We start from the raw sequence: 23,249 nt of genomic DNA on the forward strand, positions 1-23,249 counted from the left end.
GCTCAAATATATTGATGGTGCCATCAGCTTTTGTCTATGCTGTTAAGAGTAACAAAAAATCGTCACATATATGGTTTAAATCCCCAGGGTGACAGTTCTGTAGCTTCATTTGAGGGAGAAAGAAACAATACATACATAACTGAGAGTTGGAATAGTCGCTAAAGACTTGGAAAGTCCTCCTAGATTTTGCGTCTCTGAAGCACAGGGTCCCTTTAATGTGAACGAAGTATATATTTTTATCAGTCTGCTAACGTAAACTGGCTTCAGGAGTGTACTTTCAGTAGCCCTGATTTGACCTACATTGCCGCCGTGAGTCCTTCCCATAAAGGAATCTGGTGGTGAAGAGTGCTCAAAGTTGTCTTTCTCTGTGATCATCAGATCCCTCCAGCCCCCACATCCCATTCCCAACCACCCTACATAATCCCTCTGGCGGATTCCCGTAGCAAGTGTGAATATAATTAGATCTTTCACTTTCCAGATTGTGCATGCCATTTGAAGTTGGACGCTCAACACCTTTGCGTGATAGATGGTTGTATATGTTTGTATCCTAGAGAAACTATGGAGAAACTTGAAAACCTAAAGTGCTTTGTCTACGTGCTGCTCCTTTATTACCTCTAGAATGCAGTTGATAGATTTCTTTTCTAATTTTTTTATACCTTAAAAAAAATATTTATTTGAGAGAGAGAGAGAGAGAGAGGGAGCCAGAGTGTGAGCTAGGGACGGGCAGAGAGAGAGGGAGACACAGACAGGCTCCAGGTGCCGAGCTGTCAGCGCAGAGCCCGATGTAGGGCTCACACGTAAACTCACGAACCGTGAGATCATGACCCGAGCCACAGTTGGATGTTCAACCGACCCAGGTGCCCCTATAGATATATTTTCTTGGAAGTCTTCTGATGCTGCTGGAACACCGTGGCAGATCAGGTGATAATTGCTTAAGTTAAGCAAATGCTTTGATTCACTTGGAACTTGAAGGCCTTATTAAAAATTCACTTTCTGATTTAGATTTAGGGCCAAAAGGCACAATGACAGGTTGGAGATAAATCTTTTCAAAGCAAACACTTTTTTTGTCACATGTGGTTTATGGAGCATATCGTGAGTGGTTTCCTTTTAGTAAAGAGTGTCCCGGTAAGACGTAATATATAAATTGTTTTCCTTAATGTATTAAATGCCCAAGGGAAGTTGAGATTAAAAGTAGGACCCAAGTGGGGCGCCTGGGTGGCGCAGTCGGTTAAGCATCCGACTTCAGCCAGGTCACGATCTTGCGGTCTGTGAGTTCGAGCCCCGCGTCGGGCTCTGAGCTGATGGCTCAGAGCCTGGAGCCTGTTTCCTATTCTGTGTCTCCCTCTCTCTCTGGCCCTCCCCCGTTCATGCTCTGTCTCTCTCTGTCCCAAATATAAAAATAAACGTTGAAAAAAAAAATTAAAAAAAAAAAATAGGACCCAAGCTAGACTACCAGTGCTAAAGCAAGCATTATGTACTCTTGTTTTTTGAAATTCCCTAAGAGGATATGATGTTCTGATACCCGGAAAGGCCACATGGTTGTGATTAACCTTGAAATCCAAGTCTCTGGCAGATGAAAGACACTTGGAGCTTGCAGCCCAAGGATAGCAAATCAAGGATGATATCAAATCATAATGCAGCTTGGGTAGTGGTTTTTAGAATGGCTGGCAGCTGTTTATTAGGAAGGATCCCGTTGCCATAGATTTTAAAAGTGTGTTTTCATTCTCTGGCGTGTCACACGAGTGTTAGGGCTTCTTTTGTAAACTTTAGCTCTTCGTCATCTGTACTTAGGTAATCTTGATGAAATGGCCCTCTTTTACTCTGTCGGCCTGCCTCCTGCACACAGAGTCATTCTTTCTGTAAGGGTTGGCTTTTTCACTGCATAAGAAGCTATTAGCCTTACCAGCCGCTCATCGGTCCCCAAAGCATTTTGGAATTTCACCATTCGGGGCCTGGATCAGAGAGGGTAACCACACATTTTCTTCTAGTTAGCTCTATGGCTGTTCACACGTGGGTAAGTCTATTCTGTGATACGTTTCTAAGCGTCTGCTGCTCTGGAGAGTCTAAGGTGTACTTTCTACCGAGTTGGAGCATCAGAAATCTGTACTTGGATTCCATTAGCTGGGGCTGTTTTGCTGAATCATATGGTGTGTTATCCCGATGGTTTTATTCAGGGTTTTCTTTTTTTTTTTTTTTTCTTTTATTTTTGGGACAGAGAGAGACAGAGCATGAACGGGGGAGGGGCAGAGAGAGAGGGAGACACAGAATCGAAACAGGCTCCAGGCTCTGAGCCATCAGCCCAGAGCCCGACGCGGGGCTCGAACTCACGGACCGCGCGATCGTGACCTGGCTGAAGTCGGACGCTTAACCGGCTGCACCACCCAGGCGCCCCCAGGGTTTTCTTTAAGAAAGAAGTAATATAAAATTCCCTTTAGCTTACGTTATTGGCAGTATTGCTTATTATATCACTCTGTACTCCCCAGATAAAGCCTCATCTGACAAATTTCCTTGAGGTTAGAAGTATGAAAAAGATTGTTTTCTTTGATAAAAGGTACTTTCCTGCCCATCTTTTACACAATAAAAGGTGTGTAAGTTACCTTATTTGTATATTTACTTGTGCCTGGGAGCACAGGGCCAAATCTGAATGTCAATTTTAGCAATTGTGTCAGTAAATTTTATAAATTAATTAAAAAAATTGTCATTATTTAAGCCAGGAGTCAGCAAACTGTGGCCCACTGTCCTCCTGTTTTTGTAAATAAAATTTTATCATAGCACAGCTCTGGTCGATATGGCTGCTTTCAGGCTACAGTGGCAGATGTGAGTAGTTGCTATCTGACCCTTATATTTATGTATCTTTATAATGGTTTCTTTATTTTTGAGAGTGAGAGTGTGAGTGGAGGAGGGACAGGGAAAGAGGGAGACAGAAGGTCTGAACTGGGCTCTGCGCTGACAGCGACAGATGCGGGGTTTGAACTCGCAAACCGTGAGATCGTGAACTGAGCTGATGCTGGACGCCTAACCAACTTGGCCACGCAGGCGCCCCGCTACCTGACCCTTTAGAAAAGAATATTTCCAATCCTAATGCAATTAGTCACATGATGGTGTTCGTCAGCCCAAATACTGCAAGAATATAAAACAAGGTGACTATTACAAGATGTGGCGACTGGAGAGAGGCTTGACAGAAAAAGATGTGCTATGAAAGAAATTTCATCTTTTTTTTTTTCAACGTTTTTTTTTTTTTTTTTTTTTTTTTTTATTTTTGGGACAGAGAGAGACAGAGCATGAACGGGGGAGGGGCAGAGAGAGAGGGAGACACAGAATCGGAAACAGGCTCCAGGCTCCGAGCCATCAGCCCAGAGCCCGACGCGGGGCTCGAACTCCCGGACGGAGAGATCGTGACCTGGCTGAAGTCGGACGCCCAACCGACTGCGCCATCCAGGCGCCCCAAAGAAATTTCATCTTTAAATAGAGGGAACATATAGAGAAGGGTATTTTATGCAGGCAAGAACAGCGTAAGGAAAATTCCTCAGGAATGAGCACGTGGGACTAATTTGAGAAGTGTTGTGGCCAGATCGGAAGCAGACAGCAGTGAGATTGAAGGTGACTCGGAGAAATGGTTGATGGAGGTCTTCAAAGCTCAGAATCCGGGGCGCCTGCGTGGCGCAGTCGGTTAAGCGTCCGACTTCAGCCAGGTCACAATCTCGCGGTCTGGGAGTTCGAGCCCCGCGTCGGGCTCTGGGCTGATGGCTCAGAGCCTGGAGCCTGTTTCCGATTCTGTGTCTCCCTCTCTCCCTGCCCCTCCCCCGTTCATGCTCTGTCTCTCTCTGTCCCAAAAATAAATAAAAACGTTGAAGAAAAAAAAAAAATAAAACGTTCAAAGCTCAGAATCCGAATCTGCATTGAGTCTGACAGGCTAGTGAGACCCCCCGCTCTGAATTCTTCGCAGGGAAATGATGTGATGGAAATCACGACGTAGGACAGTGAACCTGACAGCAGCGTAAGGGATGCGATCGTGCGTGGAGATCCCGAGACCACGCAGTTAGTGAAGGAAGCCTAGCGTGAGGAACTGAGGCGAGGAGGGTAGAAACGGGGAGGAGAGGCAGGCTGTGAGGTGCTGGGAGGGAGGAAACCGACTCTGATTGAGTGGATGTAGAGGATGGTAGCAAAGAAACTCGAGAGAGGGAAACTGAGAAACGTGGGACCGAAATGGGAAACTTTTTTTTTTTCAACGTTTATTTATTTTTGAGACAGAGAGAGAAAGTGGGGGAGCAACAGAGAGAGAAGGAGACACAGGATCCAAAGCAGGCTCCAGGCTCTGAGCTGTCAGCACAGAGCTCGACGCAGGGCTCAAACTCACGATCCGTGAGTCGTGACCTGAGCCAAAGTTGGACACTCAACCGACTGGGCCACCCAGGTGCCCGTCTCTGGCTTTATTATTATTATTTTATTTTATTTTATTTTATTTTATTTTATTTTATTTTATTTTATTTTATTTTATTTTATTTTTTTCCAGTTGCTATCTTTGTAAGAGAAGGCAGGGAAGTATTTAGCTACATGACTGGGCTCTGGGAGTTTCTAGGAAGGAAGAGAGCACAAGGAGCTTGGGAGCAGGAAGATGGGACGCAGGAAGTGCAGTGGACAGAGGAGCAGGAGTCCGTGGAGCAGAGTTTCCCAGTGTTTATCCCAAGAAAGAAAGGCTGGCTGTATAGATTGTTAATGGATATTTCTAGAAAAAAGGGTGCCATGATCAGATAAGTTTGGTAAGCTCTGGGTGAAGCAAAGTTTATCAGCCTTCTTGCTTTAGAAATTCCGAGATTCTATAATTAATGTGTATCATCATTTATATCTTCAACTAAGATCTGTCTCTCCAGTTATAGATTCATGTATCCAACTTTCCACCCACCATCTCCATTTGTATATCTGTTAGACACCTGAAACTTACCTGTTCAGAATGAAACTCCCAGTCTTTGCCCACAAAACTTGTTTCCCTATGTCAGTTGATGGGGACTCCATCTTTTCCTTTAGTAAAAAAAAATGTCATGGTAAGTGATGTATACATTTTTTGCCCTAAATTTTGCTTTTTTTTTTCTTTTGAGAGAGGGAGAGGGTGCAAGTGAGTGAGGACCAGAGAGAGAGAGAGAGAGCGAGAGGAGAGAGAGAATCCCATGAAGGGTAAAGAGAGGGGGAGAGAGAGAGAGAGAGAGAGAGAGAGCATGCAAATGAGCGAGGGTCAAAGAAAGAGAGAGAATGGGACTCACCCAAAGCAGGGCTTGTGCTCACCCGATGCGGGGCTCGAACTCACCAACCGTGAGATCATGACGTGAGCTGAAGTCCGATGCTTAATGATTGAGCCACCCAGGCGCCCTAAATTGTTTGGTTTAATGTATAAAATGCCCAAAGAAATGGAGATTAAAATTAAAGGTGCTCAGCTCAAAAACTTTGGAGTCATCTCTGAACCTTTCCTCTATACTCTCATGCAATCATTAGCCACAACCACATTGCCCTCCCTTCAATTATATCTCGAATCTGAGCATTTCTTATTTTAAGTGATTCTGTTAAAATCTAACCACTTTTCCCCTGTAGTAGCTTCCTGTTTCACTCAGGATAGATACATCTGTCCTACTGGTGATCTACCAGACCTCTTCTGATCTGTCTTCTCATTGGCTTTCTGATTTCCCGTTCTCTTCTGCCGTCATCCACTCCTGACTCCTTTCTTTGCTCTTTCTAGACCGAACCTTAAGCACTTTATGGGCTTTGGGCTTTTGCACTCACTGTTTACTGTGCCTGTGACACTCTTCCCCTAGACATCTGTATGGGTTACTCACTGAATGTCAGACTCTCTAGATGAGACTGGCCCTGACTACCATATTTATTTTTTATTTTTTTAATTAAAAAAAATTTTTTTAATGTTATTTATTTTTGAAGGAGAGAAAGACAGAGCATGAGCAGGGGAGGGGCAGAGAGAGACACACACACAGAATCCGAAGCAGGCTCCAGGCTCCGAGCTGTCAGCACAGAGCCGGATGTGGGGCTCAGGCTCCTTAACGCTGAGATCATGACCTGAGCTGAAGTCGGAGGCTTAACCCACTGAACCACCCAGGTGCTCCTCTGACTGCCATATTTAAAATAGAAAGTATTTCTGTAATATTCTAAGCTCCATGAGTATAGGGATTTTTGTCTGTTTTGTTTGCCGTGGTCACCAAAGCACCCAGAACAGTGCCTGACACCAAATAGACAGTCACCTAATAAGTACTTGTTACATGAGTGAATGAAAATCCAAGGTGGGAATATATGTTCCTTACAAAATCTTTTCAAAGTTTTTTTATTTTGAGAGAGAGGGAGAGTTCGTACAGGTCGGGGAGAGGCAGGGAGAGGGAGAGAGAATCCCAGGCGGGCTCCACACCGTCAGCTCAGAGCCCAACATGGGGCTCGATCTCATGAACCTGTGAGATCACAACCTGAGCTGAAACCGAGTCGGATACTTACCCCCTCACTTAAACGCCTGAGCCAGGCACCCCTACAAAATCCTTTTTTTTTTTTTTTTTTTTTTTTTTTTTAACCCTCTTGGCATATCCTGTATTTCTCAGGGACACACTTTGGGGAATTCTGTTCTGATATCTTACAGAATTCAAACGAGCAGAAAATTCCAAGAAAGAGGAGACAGACACATCTGGAAGTTGAAGAAATTTTGAGCTGAGTGAAACTAATGGATAGATTTTGATAGGGGGCATAATTTGCAGTCTGAGAATAAGCTGTTTCAGTGCTGTGAAACGTCTAATTCAAGGGAGTTAAGTTGGACCGAGATGTTGAAGAAGAAGGCTAGGATAAACGATCACTTCACAGAATTTAGCCTTGGAAAAAGGGGACGAAAGTAGTTACAGCCACGGGTTCAACACAAGGCGCCGACGTTTGTGAGACCAGCAGAGCTTGGTTTGATGGCCTGTTATTTTTATAAGGTAATCTGGAGTACCTGCATTAAAAATTTTTTTTTAAATTTTTAATTATTATTTTTAGTTATATTGTAATAACTAGGTGAGCTAAAGCAATTTATTTTTCAAAGTAGTGTAATTTGGTGGGTTTAGTGCTGCATGGACTGGATAAATTGAGATCCTTAGGAAATTCTGTCAGTAGTTTCACCACCTTGCCCTCCTGCATCTTTTTTTGTATGCTTGAAAACTATTTTGTCTTTTTCTTTCCTCTCCTCTCCTCTCCTCTCCTCTCCCTTCTTTCCTTTTTTCCTTTTTTCCTTTTTTCCTTTTTTCTTTCTTTCTTTTTTTTTTTTTGACAGCCCAGTAGGAATGAGAGGTGTGATGTAAATATTAAAAGTTGGTGCTAATTGCTTGCTCTTTTAGCAGACGAGCAATCTGTTTCATTGTGTGAGTCTCTGGGTCATTTCTGTACTTCCTGCGAGAAGCTCACTTAGGCATTACACTTGTCACTAGCGGTTGGATTAGTGCTTAAATGCAAGCTTGTGGTACAGTTTAAACAGTTTTGGGGAAGTTCGAGTCTTTCTCCCTTGGAAGTTTTGATCCATGAAAGAGTTTCTATTTTAAACATGTGGTTGAACTTTTCAAGTCACGTTATTTGGGCTCGAGCTTTTGGAGTTTTTGTTTGTTTGTGTGTTTGTTTTCATAGCGCGAATTAATCTGTTTCAGGATTAGCTTTAATGGGGAAAACCAAGAGCGGTTGAGCATTATTGGTTACTTATAATCGTGGCATTTGTGGACTGAAGTCGTTGGTATGATTGTATGGCAACAATTACTCTGCAGAGCCCTATGCTTTATTTCCATTGTTGTCTTTGAAACGAATTGCTTTCATGTTATGTGAGGAGTAATTGCTTTGAACTCCTTTTCTGGACTAACAAGTATTCTTTTGTTTTGATTACAGAGTCTGCATGTATACCTGTAAGAGAATCTGAGAGAATAAAAAATGTCAGATGATATCAGGAAAAGGTTTGAATTTCCAAATTCTCTTATCCAATCACAGGTAATTTTTATTTATTTAATTATTTTTGCTTCATGGTAACAACTGAACCTTGCTGGTGGATTGTTGATAGAACTTTATCTTTTTAACATTAAATATTTTACTCCATAAGTAGGGATAATTATTATTTTATTAACTTTTACGTAAGTTAATTTGAAAATTTATATTGAGGGGCGCCTGGCTGACTCCATTGGTGGAGCAGGTGACTCTTGATCTCAGGGTCATGAGTTCAGACCCCACGTTGGATGTAGAGATTATGTTAAAAAAAGAAAATGAGGGGCACCTGGGTGGTTCAGTCGGTTGAGTGTCTGACTTCGGTTCAGGTCATGATCTTGCAGTTTGTGGGTTCAAGCCCCGCTTTGGGCTCTGTGCTGACAGCTTGGAGCCTGGAGCCTGCTTCGGATTCTGTGTCTCTCTCTTTCTGCCCTTCCCCCACTCATACTCCATCTCTCTCTCTCTCTCTCTCTCTCTCGCTCTCAAAAATAAACATTAAAAAAAATAAAATAATGGAATAAAATAAAAATTTGCGTGTGATGTAGGAGGGTAAATATTTGAAACTGACCAATCTCAGCTTCTATTTATTTCATACTTTTCTTATTAGACCTAATAAAACTTGGATTAACTAGGAGGCCCCTGAATCTGTATTATCTATCTATCTATCTATCTATCTATCTATCTATCTATCTATCTATTTATTTTAGTCTATAATTAATTTTTGGGAATAGAAGCAAATGGCTATGCATCTACAGAGTATGAGAGATTAAGATTTGAAATGGTATATTTTACCCCTGGACGGCAATTAAGAATAAGAGATTTTGATAGGTAGTGACGTAAGTAAGTAAGTCACTTGGAGGAACAAACTTGATGTATGTACTAACGTAGGCAGGGGATGGTGACAATGTATTTTAGAGAGCTTTTCAGTTATTAGGGCTAAAACAAAAGTGGTTTTCTGGTCAGCCTTCCCCTAACCAGAAGCATTCTGGTTAGTCAAGATACCATAATAGCTTACTGTTTTTTCTTGTGAGAGTGAAGCCAAGGGGCCAGCAGAAGCCTGCCCGAAGACTGGAAGACACCCAGCGTCTGGGCTGCTTTCGACACTTAACTCCGGAGATGCCTGCTGTGGGAATTGACTTAGCTGGGTAGTGGGGAACCCTTCCATGAGGAGTAGAACACTCCTTATGCAAGATTCCCTTCTACCTGACTGGGTTGGAATCCTATCCTGTGCAGCACAGGTCCTTACCATGAAGAGGAAGATGATGGCGTGGAGGATCCCGTCCACAGTTTTTTGTTTCTCTGTGCCTGCAGCCCCTTCATTAGCATAGATAACCGAGAACCGCCTGTGTGTGTTACTGTTACATTAACTGCAAAGTGCACATGTATTGTTTCACCGAGGATGTCTCTTTATTCTATTATGGAAAACTTACGTAGCAGTATAGGGTCATTTATCCCTACTTTGTACTTTAAAATTTTGTTACTTCAAAATCAATTTAGCCTCTGTTCTCTGATTTGTTGGAAAGATACATAGACAGGCAAGAGGAAGAAGCTGAACCTGGTGGGCAGTGGGGGAATGTTTGTCAGGAAGCTGATATTCTTCTAGTCTTTTCTAAATGTGAACGGTGGCTTTTTTTTTTTAATTTAATTTAATTTTTTTTTTGGTCTCTGTTGTGTTTCACATTCATTTTATTTGGGTCTTGCAATTGTGCCCTGTTCTCTGTGAATACTTCTTATTGTTCTTTTGTAACCACTGCTCAGTGTTAGCACCATATTTCATTGATTCACACACATCTTTTCACATTTTAACGTCTTTGAAAATGGGTTGCATCTAGTAATTCGTGGCAGCAGTTGTTACACAGTTGGTGTGGCTTGCACAATTGTGAACTTGGCCACGATTTTCTAAATGAGTCTGAAAGGGCTCTTCTGTTAATAGAAAATCACAATTCTACATTATGAGGAGCATTATATAACATAGGTTTAATTGGCAGCCTTTTTTCCTTAGTGGTTCATAAAATAATGGTGCATCTTGCAGATGATGGCCAGTTACAGTCAATGAAATATGGTATATTTTGTAAATGGGCACCAAAACTGTTCACTGGTCTTCAGTTCTTGTTACTATTCCTTTCACTGGGAGGTAAGAGACAGTTAATTGATCTTAAACTTAATATTCATGTAAATGAGTGATTTATATTGCAAAACTGAGACCATCATGCGCTGAGGTCTTAAAGGATTTCCGATGTGTGAAATACAGAAAAGAAACAAAGGAGTGGGTGCTGTGTTTTTCTGCGCGCTTTTCCGGAGACTTAAGTGAGTGCAAGGCTGACAGGGATTCACAGGTGTATCATATGTTGGTCCAGGTGCAGGGTCAACACTTGGCTGGAGTTGGAAAGGTATTTCCCAGCCCGTGCACAGGGTGGCTGTCCTTGCTGCCAGCCTCCAGCTCTAAGACGGCAGTGCTGGGTGGGGCCAAAGAACTAGAATGGAGTTGCGGTGGTAGGAAAGAATGATATTTATGTACTTAAGTCATCATCCCTCCTATAAAAGTCTTAGATTTAATTTCGGGCTTTTTGACCAAAGCAGGATATAGGAAAGTTTCAGAGATTCATGAGGCCAAAAGCTTATTAAAGGGCTGAAACCTCTGAGAAAAATAAGAAAGAAATTAAATCACAGAGCCTAAGCGGGAGAGAACGGCGGCTGCGGGGGGGGGGGGGGGGGGGGGGGGGGGGGGGGGGGGGGGGGGGGGGGGGGGCGGAGGTGGGGGAGACCTGTTGGCTCGGATCGGCGGCGTGGGCCACGGTCATCAAGAGGGGGAGGAGTTTTCTCCATCTTCGTTAAGGGCATGATGAAGCACGATGGATTTCATGTAGATGCAAAAATGATTTCAAAAGCTGTGGAGTTTCTCATTTGTCTCCTGGTTTAAGGGGATGAAGCGATCTCGCATGACCTTTCAATACTAAGTGACAGCAATGTGAACTGAGAACCTGGCAATTTTCTTAACATCTGTGAACTGTAGTCTGCTTATTGGGATCAAAAGGCTTCCCTTGAGAGTTGTTATGAAGATGAGAAATCATGCCCGTAGAATTGCCTAATTCAGTGCCTTGCGCAGATCACGCGCTCAAACGAATGGGACTTGCCTGCCTGGCGCACGCGTGTTCCTATCAGCTAGTATCGATATGAGTTACCTTCAAAGGCACTAATTGGAGAGAACCTCTCACACAATGTATTTACTGATTATTTATTTATTTATTTATTTATTTATTTATTTATTTATTTATTTATTTTTAAGGCTGTGGGTCATCTCATTGCTGCCGTCCTAAAGGAAAGTGGTTTTTCAGAAAAGATCCACCAATCCACAGACCAGGTCTGTATTCAACCTCGTGCTTGAGTTCTCTGTGGATACTGCTGCCAGCCGCACATACGCACTTCTTTCGTTTCTCCCGGAGTTCAGGTCACTGTAGAAATGAGACGTTCGTTGCCTTGGTGGGTTTTTTTTTTTTTTTTTCTTTTTTTTTGGTTTGCCATGTTCTTCTTCCAAATGCTTGACAATTAAAAAATTTACGACAGACTCCGGGAATGAGATGTGGAGCGGGGGGTGAAGGGGGGTAGTCTTGCGACTGTTAGGGAAAAATAACCCCGGGTGAAATGAGGGTAGACATGGCCTTGGAGAATGCTGGTAGGATTACCTCTGAGGGCATATTTTTGTTTACCAGAGCAAGTGAATATAGAGGGGATCAATTTGGATGTGGGCGATTTCTTGTACTTTATGGTGGCCCAAGAAGGAGTTGTGCGTGGGAAAGGTCGGGCATCGGTACTTGGAGCTGGAGGATGCATGTCCGTACCATGCATAGGACAGGGGAATGCTGAGAGAGGAAGCCATGCTGAGCTTATACCGAGCTATATAGCACTTGGGTTTTGGTCACCTGGTGTTGTGTATTTCAACCTGACGGTTGGAAACTCCACTTAAGTAGGTGCTCTAAGGTAAACTCCGTGGAAAATACCGGTGATGGAAATAGGACAATGTTTCTCACAACTGAAATCTGTTGATTTACTTTCTCGCACGTGGCTTTCTCCCCCCCCCCCCCCCCCCCACCTTGCGTTTGATCAGCTATTCCAGGTTACCCCTCTCCATAGCTTCCGCTGCCATGTCGAAATAAGCATAGAGGCAAACTTCTCTAATTGGCATTTGTCTGGCATTTGTGTGTAGTCCTACAAATTAGGTTTCCTGAGAACCCTGATCTTAATCCTGCCGATAATCGCATTATGTACTCTGAGATGATCTAGTGGTTTTACTTAAACGGCCAGGATTTATTGAATGTCAGATGCCTGTAACTAACTGTTTTCTCTTCTGTTAATAAATGAATGCTTACTTCCACGAGGGCATAGTATTACCTGAGGCAATGGTTTTTTATTCACTGATTTCGTTTTTCTGGCTTCTAATGGAGTAATGACATTTAGAACCCTTCGGTACTGGCTGTACAGGCGAATAAAATTTCCTTCTGAATAAAAGAAATGGAATATAAATATTTCTTTCCTGCTGTGACTATTAAAGAAATATAAATATTTCTTTCCTGCTGTTAGAGTGGGATCCTAAGACTGAAAAGGCTCCCAAAGCCAGCCACAGTGGGAAAGTGGGCACAATATGATGTTGATTTTCATTCCTTGAGTTATTCTGTGGGAGCTGAATTTTTTTTTTCTCAGATTATACACTTTTCTAATAAGTTCTGTCCGAAGGCGGGAAAAATAACTTCGTTATGTGTTCTTTAAATACATTAAAAACAAAAACAGCACCTCAAACCGCATGTAACTCTAAATGGGCTTAACCCATCATACATTAAAACGTGGATTCATCACGAGTAGTGAACCCCCTGGGGGTTGTTGGGTCGTGGGTTCCTGAGAAAGTTGTGAAAGCTAGAGTCTCTGCTTTTATAGGATTTTTCAAAATAAAGCACTTACATTGACTCCTGTGCCCTTCTGGTGCTTTTCTGTCAAAGATGACAGGTTCATAGCGTGCGGGGGCAAAAAGTCCATTTCTTTCCTGGCCAAAATGGTCTTCTCGGCTTCTGTTGGTCGCTGTGGGCGGGGCAACTTGGGGGTATCCTGTTTTACCTCCCTGCCTTCCCTCTGGGCCCACGTTAGACTCGAGTAAGTTGGGGCAGGGACATCGTTGGGGCGGGGTGGGGTGCATGGAGGTGGTAGAGTCTGGTGGTAGGAGAGCGGAAACACGTTCTGGAAATGTTACCGCACGTAGGGCTTGAAGCATAGGTATGATCTGGAGCGCAGCGCAGACTAACTGCTGGACTGACATGGATGGTGGCTGGTCAGAGGGATTGGTTAGAGCCCGGCGCCAGAGTCCAGTCTTAGTTTTGATCTCCTGTTGGGTTCGTCGTGTTGCTCAGCCCCAAGTCATAAGGCTGAGTGCAGCCGCCTTAGTTTGCACCAGATGAGAGCCAGCTGCTCTCTCCGAACGCATCCACTATCTCTCCTGGGGAGCTGACTTGAGTTTATTCTACAAATGGTGGGACAAGAGCGCCGTCTTTGTCGAGGGAAGGTAGCCTGCTGGGAACAAATTCGACGAACTGCAGGGGGGATTCTGTATGCTTTTGGCGCTTGTTGCAAGTGTCTTCTAATCACTGGTTTGATTTCAGACTCCGGCTTTGAACTTGCTGTGGGAGAAGTGTTGCGGTGATAATGCGGTGGTTCGAACGGCCTGCTGCGAGGCTCTGGTGGCACTCGTCGCCCAGGATCACGCAGAGTTCAGCTATGTGCTCAATGGGATACTCAACCTGATTCCGTCGACCAGGTCGTCTTTCCTTCCCTTTTGATCAGCGAAACACTTACATTTTTAGAAAACAGATTCACGAATTTGCCATTAAAGGTCCACATTCACCCTACTTGCCAGTTGATTTTCTTTCCCTTCAAATGTCATGCTGTTGCTATTTCGTAGGCACTGATTTAAACTCTATAGTTGTGGAATTTGTGGTCAGTTGCTGTCTGTAAGTTTCAGGGCTCTGCTTAAATGTGTCATTGCTTTAAAAAATTTTTTTTAATGTTATTTTTTGAGAGAGAGAGAGAGAAAGACAGCGTGAGCAGGGGAGGGGCATAAAGAGAGGGGGGCAGAGGATCTGAAGTGGGCCCTGTGCTGACAGCAGAGAGCCTGGCGTGAGGCTTGAACCCATGGATTGTGAGGGGCGCCTGGGTGGCTCAGTCGGTTGAGCGTCCAACTTCAGCTCAGGTCATGATCTCGCGGTCCGTGAGTTCGAGCCCCGCATCGGGCTCTGGGCTGATGGCTCAGAGCCTGGAGCCTGCTTCCGATTCTGTGTCTCCCTCTCTCTCTGCCCCTCCCCCGTTCATGCTCTGTCTCTCTCTCTGTCTCAAAAATAAATAAACGTTAAAACAAAACAAAACAAAACATTAAAAAAAAAAAAGAAATCATGGATTGTGAGATCATGACCCAAGCCGAAGTTGGACACTTAACTGACTGAGCCACCCAGGTGCCCTGTCACTGCTCTTTTTTTTTTTTTTCTTAAATGAAGAAAATAGCTAAGTAGTTTATAATTCACGAGTGCAGTGCAAATTCTTGACTTACATTAAGCAAGTAGGTTGCCCATAAGCAATACTACTCCCACGGTGGTAAAGTTTATATATTACTGGTAATATTTGGTCAGACTTTGGCTTTAGTATGTGAATTAGAAAATAATAGCACTGGGGCACCTGGCCGGCTCAGTTGTAAGAGCATGCAACTCTTGATCTTGGGGTCATGAATTCAAGCCCCACATCGGGGGTAGAGATTACTAAAAATATAAATAAAACCTGAAAAAGAAATAACAGCACGAATTTTTAAAAAAAGTATTTTGTGATTTAGACGTGTTTGCTCTGATTATCTCAAGTAAAGCATGTTTGGTGTTTTGAATTTTTGCTCTGACTGTACTTATTTATTTATTTTTTTAAGTTTATTTACTTATTTTGGGAGAGAGAGAGAGAGAGAGAGCGAGAGAGAGCCCCAACGTGTGCACCAGCACACGCACAGGTGCAAGCAGGGGAGGAGCGGAGAGAGGGGGAGAGAGAATCCCAACCAGCCTCCACGCCGTTAGCCGCAGAGCCTGGCACGGGACTTGAACGCATGAACCGTGAGATCATGACCAGAGCCGAAGTCAAGAGTCAGATGCTTAGCTGACTGAGCCACCCAGGTGCCCCTAGTGTGACTATACATTTATAGACGGACAGTAATGGAGTCGAAAGTATTGAAAGGGGCACACAGCGTTCTGAGGTGGTCAAACAGGACCGTGTTGGAACCACATCGTGGAAGTCAGCGTCTCTCGTGGCACATTCCCTGAAAATGAGATGCCCCTCTTTGCTTCAAGAAATGATCTTCATCTGGATGTCTGCAGTTCTGCCTACTTTAAATCACTGGGGCGTCTGCTTCCTTCTCTTAGTTCTTACCCAGCCTCTCCCCTCCCTCTCTGTGGGGCTGCTTGTTCTCCCTGTTGTCCTCCGGTGTGAAGGCTGAGTAACCTCTGGCCCTTTAACTTTGCTTCGCAGATCTTATTTTGTTCCCTTCGATCCTCTCTTGGTATCTTTTTGGAACCTTGAGTTTTCCTTCTTTACCTTTCCTTCTTTCTTTTTCTTTATAGCGTGCCGCCTGTAGTTAGAAGTCCAAACTCTTCCGAGTGCTCTACACGCCCTTGCCCAAACCAGGGCCAGCCTTCTGTTCAGCCTGCGTGCCCTGCCACGAGCACTCCTCTCCGGCCACACACAGGCCTTCCCTATTCCCTATTCTTGAGCTTCGGCATGAATGGGAAGGTTTCTTCCCGTTTTCCTTCTGATATTATGCCCTTCATGCCTCAAGGCTCAGTCCAGGCGTCCCTTCTCCTGCCTAGATACCTTCTCTCTTCCCAGCTGGGCTACTCGTTCTTTCGTAGTGTATATATTTTTAAACCTGTATTTTTATGCTTAGCACATTTTTTGACAGTTATTAGATGATCATATATTTCTGAATAAGTAAGAATTTGATCGTGGCTAAAAATGTAATGATTTTCTATCTTTTTCCTCGTGTGAATGCTCACACATGCGCACCTACACATACCCTTCAAAAAGGAGTTAAAAAAATTTTTTTTAATGTTTTTATTTATTTTTGAGACAGAGAGAGACAGAGCAAGAGCAGGGGAGGGGCAGAGAGAGAGGGAGACACAGAATCGGAAGCAGGCTCCAGGCTCCGAGCTGTCAGCACAGAGCCCGATGCGGGGCTCGAACTCACGGAGTGTGAGATCATGACCTGAGCTGAAGTCAGACGCTCAACCGACTGAGCCCCCCAGGTGCCCCTAAAAAAGGAGTTTTGAGGAGACTTTTAAAACGTCAAGTTTTGGGGCACCTGGGGGGCTCAGTCGGTTGAGCATTCGACTTGGGCTCAGGTCATGTTCTCCCGGTTTGTGAGTTCAAGCCCCACGTTGGGCTCTCTGGTCTCAGCACAGAGCCCGCTTCTGATCCTCTGTCTCCCTCTCTCTCTGCTCCTCCCTCGCTTGCACTCTCTCAAAAATAAATAAAACATCAGGAATTTTAAGTTTTAATGTGTCTCTCTTTTAACTTACTGGTTGATCTTAAGCAAGCCACCTAGATTTTGCCTTATGCTTTTTTTCAGATGCAGGTAATGGTATTTGTTTCCCCCTAAGTAGTTTTCACGAGCCTTAAAATTCATAAACATAAAATCTGCTTGCACTGTGTAGTTGTACTGTTTATATTCAAAAGTAAGTTACTAGCAGCTAAGGGGCCAGAGTGATGTCTCTGTTTACATAAGGGAGAATTAGAGCAGGTTAGATTATACCTTTTTTTTTTTTTTCTATTAAGATTATGTTTGTAAGTGATCTCTTCACCCAGCATGGGGCTTGAACTTACCACCCTGAGATCAAGAGTTGCATGCTTTACTGACTGAGCCAGCCAGGTGCCCCTGGAGATCATTTTTTTTTTTTTTAATGTTTATTCATTTTTAAGAGAGACAGAGTGCGAGTGGGAGAGGGGCAGAGGGAGAGGGAGACACAGAATCCGAAGCAGGCCCCAGGCTCTGAGCTGTCAGCACAGAGCCCAATGCAGGGCTTGAACTCATGAACTGCAAGATCATGACCTGCGCCAAAGTTGGCCGCTTAACCAACTGAGCCACCCAGGTGCCCCTGGAGATGATTCTTTAACAAAAATAAAGTGCTTTCTAATTTTTCCAGCTGCATAGTATTCCATTGTATGCATGTGCCATAATTTACCAATTCCCCATTGTTGTCAATTATTATTATTATTATTTTTCCAATTACAGGCAATGCTTCAGTGAGTAATCTTATACATAAAGGTGTCTATTAGTTTTCAAGGGTCTTGGGAAATATGGTCAAGATATAGAAGAAAGCCTTGCATTTTACAGTAAGCAAATTTAGGAATCTTAACAATTGAAAGATCCTGGGGAAACATTTTTTTTCTTCAAAGTTTCTTATCTGAGAATGTTCCTGTCTAACTTATCAGCCACAAAGAGAAGTGAACAGGGTAGACCCTGAAGCTAACCGATTTAATTTTGGAATCAATTTTTTTTTTTTTAATTTTTTTTTTTTTCAACATTTATTTATTTTTGGGACAGAGAGAGACAGAGCATGAACGGGGGAGGGGCAGAGATAGGGAGACACAGAATCGGAAGCAGGCTCCAGGCTCCGAGCCATCAGCCCAGAGCCTGACGCGGGGCTCAAACTCACGGACCGTGAGATCGTGACCTGGCTGAAGTTGGACGCTTAACCGACTGCGCCTCTCTTGGTATCTTTTAAGGCGCCCCTAATTTTGGAATCAATTTGGTGATGAAATGTGTTATATAAGTGCTATTTTTTTTTCATTGTTGCCAGTAGAGATAATAATTGTTTTTCAAGAATTTTTTCATTTATTTCAAGTAGCAGAGCTTTGTGGTTTGTAGTGATTACAAAGACTATACTTTGCATTGTTTATGTCTTAAGAAAAAAAAACAACAAAATGGGAAGCAAATTTAAGAAATTAAATTTAATTTAATTAAAAACAGGAGACCGAAACAGCCTCTGCCTTCAAATGCTGTTCCAGGAATTTTCTGACACAGAAAACCATCTTTTTGCTGTGCAAATGGAAGCAAAAGAAAACTGGGGCACTGGTACTTATATGGCACAAAATAGACTTTAAAATAAAGACTATAACAAGAAACAGAGACGAACACTATATAATGATAAAGGAGACAATCCAGCAGGAGGATGTAACAATTATAAATATTTATGCACCCAACACGGCAGCACCTAAATATATAAAGCAACTATTAATAGACATAAAGGACTGTAACACCCCACTTATAACATTGGACAGGTCGTCCAGACAGAAAATCAACAAGGGAAACAGTGGTTTTATTTAAAAAAAAAATTTTTTTTAACGTTTTATTTATTTTTGAGACAGAGAGAGACAGAGTATGAATGGAGGAGGGGCAGAGAGAGAGGGAGACACAGAATCGGAAGCAGGCTCCAGGCTCTGAGCCATCAGCCCAGAGCCCGATGCGGGGCTCGAACTCACGGACCGCGAGATCGTGACCTGAGCTGAAGTCGGACGCTTAACCGACTAAGCCACCCAGGTGCCCCATCAGTGGTTTTAAATGACACATTGGACCAGACGGACCTAACGGATGTATCTAGAACATTCCATCCAAAAACCGTGGAATACACATTCTTTTCAAGTGCACATGGAACATTTTCCTGAGTAGATGCCATGTTAGGCCACAAAACAAATCGCAGTGAATGAAAGATTAAAATCCTGTCCTGCGTCTTTACTGACCACAACAGTACAGAACTGGAAATAACAAACAAACAAACATACCCAAACCTAAAAAACGCCACTATCTTTATCTTTGGGATCTCAAAGCAGGAATGACTTTGTCATTTCCCTGTGCTTCTTGGCTGAGACATTTTGGATCTTCAGTTTCCGGTATTTAAATGTCTACTTGTTTCTGGATTTCTCTTCTTAAATAGAGGTTTATCAGAATCTAGAGGTACCCTGGGAACAGTGCCCCTCAGTAATTGCTCAGCTTTGATGTAGAACAATAATTCTACAATGTTCTCTTTTCTTTTTGCCTACTTGCTAGGCTGGCAGCCTTTAGGAACTGACAGAGAGATTGAGAGAGGGAGTAAGTGAGGCAGAGTAAGAAGTAGCCTTCTATCGAATAGATATTTTAGAGAGTGTAGCTTCTGGAGCTTTCTCAGCATTGCAGTGAATGTTGAAATGTGCAAGGAAAGATGGAAGGAAAAGTCAGTGAGGTCATCGCTCCCCGCCTTCTAACCTGCTCCTGGGCCCTTTGCGAGACTAGTCTGTAAAATTCCCTTGGAACATGTCTGGAAACCCTCCCTGCCCCCTCCACCAATTCAACCTGCAATTTGAGAAACATTGGTCTAGAGCCTGCTCCATTGTATAGTCTAACTTTGAAAAAGACTTGACGTTTGTCAAACTCTGGTTGTCTAAATTTTAGGGAGTGGCTGGGAAAGCGTCTGGCTCTATTTGAGAGACTGTTTCCTTCAAAGGAATAGTTTGATGTCTAAGAGTGTTCTCGGTTCAAAGCTGAGGCAACATGAAACACTTGTAAACTAAACTAGTTTTTATAGCTTCTGTAAACAAAGAAATGGATTTAAGAGGTCTAAAATGTTCTTTTAATCAGTAAGGAAATTTGGAAAAAAATTATTCCCTAGCGAGGGTGAAGGAAAGAAGGGGGACCACAAAGGAAGCGCAGTAAGGAAATCATTATCACCGGTTAGATGTGAATTTTGAAATTAAACAATACTGAAATTAAAGTGAATGATACATGGTAGCGTGTGCTTTTCTTGTCTCTTAAGGCACTGCTTGTTTTCAGTTTCGATTGTTTTAGGGTTTGTTTGTTTTTGTTTTTACATTGAATTTGTCCTGAGATAAAGATTCTCAAAGCAAGGAGTTTTTCCATTTTTCTGTTCTTAGGTCCCTCCCTTCCTCCCTTAACTGCACTCGCTTCTAGAAAGCTCATGCAGCCATTGTCATAGTTGCTTAGTAACGGGACTGTGCATAAAAACTGTATTCTCCTGTGGAACCAGGTATTCAGTTTTTGATCTTGAGATGTCACGACAGCCCGTAATTTCAGTTCAAGTGCTTCCCCAACCCCTTCCTTCTTTTAAAAACGTGTTTGGTAGGATGGTTATGCTCTAGATAAACTAGGCTAGCCTTTGATTTATGTGCCTTTTGTGCTTTTAAATGGGCAGACACCTGCAGTTTATGCATTTCGGGAAAATAAAGTGTGCTAAGGTATGAGAGATGAAAGTCTGTTTTCTGAGATCCCGAAAGCAAAGTCTACTTTTTCAGTGAAATCTTGCATAGAATATTAAAAATGCCCACGGTGGTCCTGAGTAAAGGTGATGGATTCAGTGAGTCTTTGATCATGGATTGATGAAGGTCCAAATTGGTTAGAAATGATTCTGAGAACTATTGGGAGTATTGAGGGTAATTTAATGAGAGAAATTCTTGTCTCTCAGGGTCTTCTCTTTTATTGATGACCCTCTTCCTTGGGAAACTTATTTGTCTTGTGCTTTTGTAGGAAATAGCTAGCAACTGAGGACACACGGTATTCATCTCTTGTGTTCTTGAAGCGTTTCCGTACTATTTAGCGTCTTTGTTTTTATTTTATTTGGCAGGAGAAGAAGAATCAAGGAAGGAGGACTTTATGAGGTTCCCCAGGGTTTAAGGGGTACAGTCATCTGTGCTTTCATCTGTAGTTGGGGCATCAGAGTATTTCTCTTGAATTTGAGATGGTTTCAGGTTTATATCTCCCTGATATCATTGCTCATTTAGCTCTTATCTGAGAGTGACAGAATCCCTAGACCATGTCTGTTTCCCCATCTTGTCCCTTAAATATTCCTGTGAGCAGCTCAGCTTGTTTCCAGATGTTTTCCTTTTCTTCTTTCCAATCCTTTTCCTTTCCCTAAAATCCCCAAACCCCTCTCAGCTTGCAGCTCGTAACCAGAAAAGTGATTCCAGTTACTTTTCTCATGTAGGACATTCTGCCCTATTTCTTTTCAACTTCCTTGATCTGGTTGAAGGCTTTGTCACAAATCTTCCATTGTAAGAGTCATATGTTTGTGCTAAGATGTTTCTAGGTGATTTAAGAAAAGCAACTACTGTAACACATGTCACTTTTATAGTGGGAAAAGGCTTCATAAGGAATCAGGCTGTTTTCTGGTACTGAGAAGACAAATGAGTTCCCCGAGCAAAAAGTCAATAGCATTATATTCTTACATTTTTTTTTTTGGTTTTTTTTGTTATTTATTCAAGCATGGGTTCCCCAGAACTGTTTTTGATTTCCTTCCTTTCTTCCTGGTCTTCTTTGTCTCTCTCTCTCTCTCTCTCTTTCTCTCTTTTCTCATATAATTTTGTAACGAATTTAGAAAATGATTTGATCATTAATCTAATGTTTAGCGTTCTCTTATTTGCTGGTGACTTACTGAGCTTAAGGCTGACCAATTTTCCTTTCTGGTTAAAAAAAGGGACTTGGCCACATGTGTACCATTTGTTCCCGATGTGCCCACGGATGCCCCCTTCAGAGATAATTTGGGCCATTCGTTTCGACCCAGACCCTTGTTATTCTCATCCCTGGTCAAAAAATTAGTATGGCTACTTCCTTGTACCTCGTATTTGGAATATTTCAAAAGCAAAGAACCAAGCGAACTTGAGGTATTTCCCAAAGGCGACTGAGCACACATGAGCAGTGTTTAATGTTGTAATCAAATCAACCCCAAACAGAGGAAACCTGATGTATGCTATTCATATGCACACTAGTAATTGTGCTGTATTTACCTAGAGAGATATTTACCTAGAGAGAAGCAATTTTCGTGGGTGGTTTTAATTACTATAGTTTGTACAGCTTGACCAAAAATGTTTTCCTTTCTGTCTTATTTATTTCTTTGTAATACTCAACATCATTGCTGACCCACACACCCCTCTCATTATAGGATCTGGGTCTTGGCTCTCATGCCATTGAAAATTGAGGTTCCTCTTGTGCATTGCCTCTTACCACTGTGCTTGTAGCTCAGGCCAGAAGTTTCTGTTGCTCTTGCTTAGAGGGTTCTTGAGTCAATTCAGCTTTTCCTGGCACCTTCCCAAGGAAGAGCTTGGTCCAGCTGGCCTTTACTGAAGGACTTTTAGAAGCAGGTTACTGAGTATGTTAGGACTCTTTGGGCTACAAGTTACAGAAAACCACTTGAACTAATTTGAGCATAAAAGGGTGACTTTTATCTTTTTTTTTTTTTTTTTTAGTAAAAGAGTGTCCCATAAGACCCAAGAACAGGGATGCAGCCAAGCCTCAAAGCGAATTGAATACAGGCTGTGTGTTTCTCCCCCTTTACTGCAGACCGAGTTTCTCTGCCTCTAATCTACGGGGCACAACCTGCTCCTGGGTTAATATTTCTTACGTATGAGAGGCAGCCAGACTGAGGTTGGCCACAGTTACAGATGTCCAAGGACCAGTGTGCATGAGATGTTCCCTCTGGACCAGTCATGTCTGCCGGGGGCTATATATTAGTTTCCTAAGGCCGCAGTTACAAATGACCACAAACTTGGTGGCTTTAAGTAACGTAAATGTGTCATTTCACAATTCTGGAGGCTAGAAGTACCAAAGCAAGGGAGTCTGCAGGATTGGGTCCTTCTGGAGGCTGGGAGTATGTGTTCCCTTTCTCTCTCTTAGCTTCTGGTGGCTGTTGCAACCTTTGGCGTTCCTCGGCTGGTGGCTGTATAACTCCAGTCTCTGCCTCTGTCTTTTTAAGACCTTCTCCTCCGTGTGTCTGTCTCTCCTATCTCTGCTCTCCCTCTCCTTTTTCTTAAAAGGACACTAGCCATTGAATTTAAGGCCCACCCAGAATCATCTGATCTCCAGATCTTGATTATATCTGCGGAGACCCTGTTTCCAAATAAAGTCACATTCACAGGTACCAGGGGATAGGACTTGAATGTGTCCTCCTGGGAGACACAATTTAACCTTCAGCAGGCTGTGTGTCTTCATTATGTGAACATATGTGTACTAGGTTCCATATACAGTAACCACACGAACGGGGGAAGGAGTGGCAATTCCCCAAACAGAGGGGACTGGAACACTATTTCCGAGGACTCTTCTGCAGCAGAACTAAATTGAGGGAAAGCCATGACGTTGGAAATAGGTATCTTTCAGCCCCTCAGCTCAGCTGTGCTTAAGTATGAGTGACTGATGTTAGATCGGTATTGCTCTGACAGGGATA

General features: G+C 42.9%; 1 protein-coding gene across 2 annotated transcripts in view; it reads left to right on the forward strand.

Moving 5' to 3' along the window:
- FOCAD (focadhesin) overlaps positions 1–23,249 on the forward strand; it is a 315,705-nt gene that overhangs the window by 24,195 nt on the left and 268,261 nt on the right. The window contains exons 2-4 of one of the 2 annotated variants that reach the window (XM_043565388.1): positions 7,888–7,986; positions 11,264–11,338; positions 13,623–13,777. In XM_043565388.1, the coding sequence (XP_043421323.1) occupies positions 7,930–7,986; positions 11,264–11,338; positions 13,623–13,777 (287 nt within the window). In that variant the 5' untranslated portion in view covers positions 7,888–7,929. The remainder of the gene's footprint in view (positions 1–7,887; positions 7,987–11,263; positions 11,339–13,622; positions 13,778–23,249) is intronic. The other variant, XM_043565389.1, reaches the window with a different exon arrangement.

Source organism: Prionailurus bengalensis, chromosome D4 (assembly GCF_016509475.1).
Source record: "Prionailurus bengalensis isolate Pbe53 chromosome D4, Fcat_Pben_1.1_paternal_pri, whole genome shotgun sequence".
Classification (NCBI taxonomy): domain Eukaryota; kingdom Metazoa; phylum Chordata; class Mammalia; order Carnivora; family Felidae; genus Prionailurus; species Prionailurus bengalensis.